At 27.3% G+C, this 5,664-nt stretch overlaps 1 protein-coding gene across 2 annotated transcripts; it reads right to left on the bottom strand.

Moving 5' to 3' along the window:
* Window positions 1–569: 569 nt before the first annotated feature.
* LOC112686309 (B-cell CLL/lymphoma 7 protein family member B-A) lies at window positions 570–4,421 on the bottom strand. 2 transcript variants are annotated; one of them, XM_025558527.1, is made up of 4 exons: window positions 3,865–4,421; window positions 1,460–1,535; window positions 925–1,033; window positions 570–788 (listed from the first exon to the last, which is right to left on the bottom strand). In XM_025558527.1, the coding sequence occupies exons 1-4, from the start codon at window positions 3,954–3,956 to the stop codon at window positions 664–666; spliced, it is 402 nt and encodes a 133-aa protein (XP_025414312.1). In that variant the 5' UTR covers window positions 3,957–4,421; the 3' UTR covers window positions 570–663. The 2 variants fall into 2 exon arrangements, with proteins under 2 accessions (XP_025414312.1, XP_025414311.1); XM_025558526.1 differs by having other exon boundaries at window positions 925–1,036; window positions 3,865–4,413.
* Window positions 4,422–5,664: the final 1,243 nt, after the last annotated feature.

Below are 5,664 nucleotides of genomic sequence, written 5' to 3'. Positions count from 1 at the left end.
TAGTGCCCCATTTACAAAATTTGTCTTCTGAGTCCTCCAGTTTATTAATAATTCAGAGTTAAATTTTACAGTTCTTCATTTGAATTCATCAATCATCTTTCATTGGAAGAAGTTTTAATAAATTTATATATTATCTAACACTCACATTTTTTAGTAGGAAATTTAATACTTTTAATAGAAAAATTGTTCGTATTATACAAATAATTTTAATACCCTAAATATTATCTACTCGTTTGTATTAAGTATTCACCTCAAAAAAAATAATAGTAAAGATTTGAAAATACTATTTATCATACAATCAATATTAAATTTCAATTTTATTTGTTATACATCAAATTGATTTTTATACTAAAGTATGAATAAATTAGATTTAAATAAAAAATAGCAACTTAAAAGTAAAATATTTACAAATATGTTTCACGCTTCTACTTCAAAAAAATTCAACATGAAGGAATGAATGAATGCTCATCAACGGCGGGAAAAAGGTCGAGGCGCATATATATATGTAAAAAGTTGTTCAGTAGAAACACAATCAAAACATTTTCGAACAATAATAACAAAAACATACAGAGGTAGGTAATAATGCGTTTTTTTACAGGGAAAATGTTACAAAAGACAGTCAAATTAAAAAAAATAATAAGAGGGTTAGTCAAAAAGGAAAAATCATTCAGTTTTTATTTGTTTGGCTGGTGGTGGTTCACTACTCTGTGAATTTGAGTCTTCAGAAAAACCCAATTGGGCTGCAAATTCTGTTGGCTCTTGTGAGTGGGAATCACTGACTGAAAATGCTGCAACATACATAGGTAAATCATTTATTTATAATTTACCTGTGTATTTTTTAGTCATTTATTTATAATTAAAAAATTCATAATGATTTATTGTATACTAATTGTATACTTATTAACTGTATGTATATGTACATACATGTATTTGAGTCATCAGCAATTGTAAAGTTAGAATGAGTTGGTTCTGAAGGTCTTTTGCCCAATATGTTCTCTTTGTTTGCATGTGAATGTTCTTTAGATTTCTTTTTCTGCTGCAACATGAAATAATTATATTAAGAAAAAATTAAAATTTTAAGCTCGCATAGTTATAAGACTCATGAAATTGATTTCTGATCAGACTACAAATAAGTTAGTACTTTTAATTTAAGTACAAAATAAAAATGTAAAAACATTTTCTTTATACATTTATAACTGGCCAAATTGTTTTTTAATTTCTATAGCTAGAAGTTCTGTTATGTTATATTTAGTAAGTTAAAGCAGTTTTAAAGTAGAATTGATATCAAAAGATAATTGAGTCTCGTACACTTTTAAGACATAAAATATTTACTGTACATCAATTGATAATAAAAAAAAATTATCACATACTTTCCAATAAGTTAATATCAATAAGAAAAATTACCCACTTCTTTAAGTACTATAATTTGTAAAGTATAATATTATTTAATAATACTAACCTGATCATTGGAGATTATAGGGACCCATTTGTATATTTTCATTGTAGTCTCTCCAATTGTTACCCATTTCTTCTCCCTAAAACATGTAAATATATTTCATATAGAATCTCTAATTATTTTACTACGGAACTCAACTGTTCTTAGAATTCATGATAATAGTTGTTCATAATAGATTTTATATTAATATTAAAATTAGTTTACAATTTTACAATATAAAAGAATGTAGTATGTAAATAGATGATTAAGAAAAATTGTATTAGTTCTAAAATGTATTTAAATATCAGCACTTAATTTTGCATTGTAAATAAACAGTATGAAAGACTTTACTTTTTTTTCTGAAATTGATAATAATGAACTTTGATACAACCATAAACAAAAGGCAAACATAATATTTTCAATTTATTGAGTAAAATTCTCAAAATGGACAGTATCCTAAACTTAATTAAAATTACTTAAATTGAATTAATTTTTAACACAAATAAAAATATATTCAATTAATTTTGTAAGATCAGTATTCAAATTGTGTTAGTGTTTTAATTAAGGAAAATTGTGATTATATCCATAAAAAACATGAAAAAGTCGATAGTATTTTTATAAAACTAAATATAACAGCTTAATTGTAAATCATTTGTAATTTACAATTAGTATTTAAAATAAATATAACTGGATTAATATTAAAAATAATGTAATAAATATAAGATTAATCTGTTTACAATATCCTAAAATGAAACATTAAAATTTCAATTTTAAGACATATTTAAAAATGATTCATATAATATATAATAAAATATATATTTTTATTATTCAATTTAATTTTTTTATTATTTATTAATTAATGAAAAAAACTGATCCCAATTCATTCCTCAACAAAATATTTGGGTATCATCCTTGATAAACACCTCACTTGGGCTCCCCATATAAAATCAAAATGTAAACAAGCTAACTCTCATCTTCACCTTCTAAAAACTCCCCTAAAATCCAAAATGTGTCTCAAATATAAAACTTTAATTTATAAAGCTAAAATTAGACCCTTCTGGTCTTATAGGATTCAAATTTGGGGTTCCGCAAAACCTTCAATTATACGCCCACTCCAAGCTTTCCAATCTATTTGTCTAAGAATGCTAACGGGAGCCTCTTGGTTTGTTACCAACAAATCTTTTCATAAAGACCTCCAAAATCTCACAGTCACAGAACTAAAATATATTATAAAAGATTCCACACAAAATTATTGAACCATCCCAAATTCCTCAACAAAAATATTTCTTCTTTCTCCCTTCCTGGTAATGTTCAGCGAAGTCTAAAACGTAATTGGCAAAGAGATTTACTAATTTTAAACGAAAAAAAAAAACGCTAATAATCTTATGGTAAAATTCTGAGGTGTCATTAGTGAATGGCTCCCTCCTTAAGTCATTCAAGTGTATTTATTTTTATATTTTCTAGCTAACAAATTTACTCATTGTTTTAATTAACAGATTGTTAATAACTAGTATTAATTAAAAAAAAAAAAAAAAGAAAAAAAGAGAGGTTATGAAAATTAATATTGAAGGGAAAAGAGGAAGAAGTAGACCAAAAAATAGATGTTTAGGTTTGGAGAATGTAGAAAATTTAGATGAGTAGAGATTTAGGACAAAAGAGGTCAATTTGAAATAGTTGAGAGAAAGGCAAGGGAGATGAAGACTGTAATAAAAGTACATATTTTGTGTTGATATTTGATGAAATATAAAATTGGTACATATAAAACCTATTACAATAAGATTGTATTTTAGAAAGAATCAGGAATACCAGTGGACAATTCATGAAATTTTGCACACAAAAATTACAAATAAATTTTAAGCAGCAAGAGGTAAAAGCAAGGACAGGTTTGGTAGGGTTAGGACAGGTTATATGGCAGACCATATCCATCTAGGCCTTCTAGAAATATTTCTTTGGGCCTCAAGTTACGTTAGCTTAAATATATCACAAATTAACTTATACCCTGCAGGCAATAATCTGCTACGAAGTAAGAGGAAGATGATTAGTTGACATCAAATGTAATAACTAAAGACATTTAGAAAATAATTCTTCAAGGTGGTAAATTTAAGTGTTGAAATGTTTAGCAATTTGTTTAAATAGGGAGACTTTTGAAAGGGTCTGGTGTTATGTTAAGTAATGCTAAGGTGCAGTAAGCTAATTCATTAATTATTCAAGTCTCACAGATATATTTAAACTGGGGTACTTTTAATCGGATTTCAGGCAAGTCTAAGAATGAGCATCAAAAGCGATTGCGACGAATATCAGAGAAAGCAAACAAAAGTGGTCCTGATTGGTATTGAACAGCTACAGAACAAACCCTAGGTTGGACAGGGTAGGCAGTACACAAACAAGGGACATTCATTCGCTGACAACGTAGAAATATTGGTACTCACCATCGGCGGACCTTGTCCACGACTTGCATGACTCTCTTGATGTCATCTTTGGCCCTGCTCCTGGTCTCCGCACGCACTGACCGAGACATCATACTACACACGGTCGGCACACTGGTAAACCGCTGTTGTGGTACTCGAACGGCGGACAGCCAGGAATTAGGAACGCTGGCTGCGGCAACGACTTACGGAGCGAAGTTCTGAGATAAACAAGAATAGTAAGATGGCCAACGAGAGCTACGCGTCTTCATACAATGTTCCGGTGCCGGATAACGCGACTGTAAACAACTAGTAAATAATCGATAATGAAAAACACGGTTATCATTATGTCACGTATGCGTGGCGCCATCTAGTCCGTCTTCTACGACCGCCCGCCAAATGGTTGATTTTATGGTACACAATTAAATAAATTCTATTGCCTTTTACTCGTACGTGTAAACGGACTGTTCACATCGAAGATTTTCGAATTCATATTGATCGTGTGTTCACCAAAGACAACCAATCGTCGGTATAATTTATCAGGTTCATGTATAATTGACAGAGACCACAACTAATCATTTTTTCACCCAATCAATGGTTTTCACATGGTATTATCTAAAATATTAACAATATACTCTTCAATAAGACCAAATTGTGTTTTTAAAACAAATACCGCTATAAATGATTCATGGATAGATTAAATTCTAAACAATACAATAATGTTATTTTCAATGGAAAAAATTATTTATAATTACTATTTTACAACACAGTAACTATGTAATCATCAGTTGTATTTAATTAGAAACTCAACTACAAACAATAAATCAATCAATATTTATGTGAATATAAATAATTTATTTTCTCAAAAAATTGAGACTGAGCAATAATTATATAATGAAAATAGTGTACATCAGATTCTATTTATTTTTTATAATTGAAATGTTAATATAAATAATAAACAAATAATATTTTATTTGTGGATAAATAAATTAATAATAAATTCAATTACATTATTACATTTCATTAATTATTATGTTTAAAATAGTCAGTTACTATATGTTGACAAATTTAAAAATTTTGTAGATAAATCTTAGTAGCATTTTTTTTATCGAAATCCATTATTTATTTATAAACTGAATAAGGTAGCAAATTTCAGTTCATTTAAAAAAAAATACAAACAATTCAAATTTCAATGATTTTTAAAAACACTGATTCAGAGTTTCATTAACTGTAATCATTCATAATTCATTGTTTACAAACATAAATCACCTAATAATAAAATTATAAAAATCTATATAAATAAGCAGTTTACAAATTTATTTTATTTATTAGAAACATATCATAAATAATTAATAAAATGATGGTTTATTAATTTCATTAGCAAATTTTCCTAGCCAATCAATTTTTGCTGGAGAAAGAGACAATATCATACTTCCAAATATCTGGGACTATATATATTATCAATGTTTCTATACAAATGAGGAATAATCAGGTTATTTGATCTAAAAATAAAAATTTTAATACATCATCAACAATTTTTTAAACATAAATATAAAAAAATTATTTAAAAATTGATTCAACTTCAAATGAAAGTTAAAAAGTACTCACCTTGGAAGGACATAAGTATCAAATGGAAAGAAAGAATACAACCATTCATCTTTAATAGATTGGTCTGTAACTCTGATGTGACCATCCATTACTACATAGCAATATGTTAATTGATAAGTTTTAGTGATATATGCAAAACGGTTGACTACAGCGGAACAACATAATCGTAATGGACTTAAACGGCACGTTACTATTTTAGATAAATTTAGATTTTCC

This window comes from Sipha flava, unplaced genomic scaffold (genome assembly GCF_003268045.1).
Source record: "Sipha flava isolate LNK unplaced genomic scaffold, YSA_version1 304_pilon_pilon, whole genome shotgun sequence".
Classification (NCBI taxonomy): domain Eukaryota; kingdom Metazoa; phylum Arthropoda; class Insecta; order Hemiptera; family Aphididae; genus Sipha; species Sipha flava.
Note: the sequence above shows the minus strand (reverse complement) of the source record. Positions and strands in the feature narration are given on the sequence as shown.

Coding starts and splice junctions, on each gene's coding strand:
- LOC112686309 (XM_025558526.1), bottom strand. CDS start 3,956: ATGATGTCTCGGTCAGTGCGTGCGGAGACCAGGAGCAGGGCCAAAGAT. Junction 1,037..1,459: donor CTATAATCTCCAATGATCAG/GTTAGTATTATT, acceptor TTCATGTTGCAG/CAGAAAAAGAAATCTAAAGA. Junction 789..924: donor TGCTGATGACTCAAATACAT/GTATGTACATAT, acceptor TGTATGTTGCAG/CATTTTCAGTCAGTGATTCC.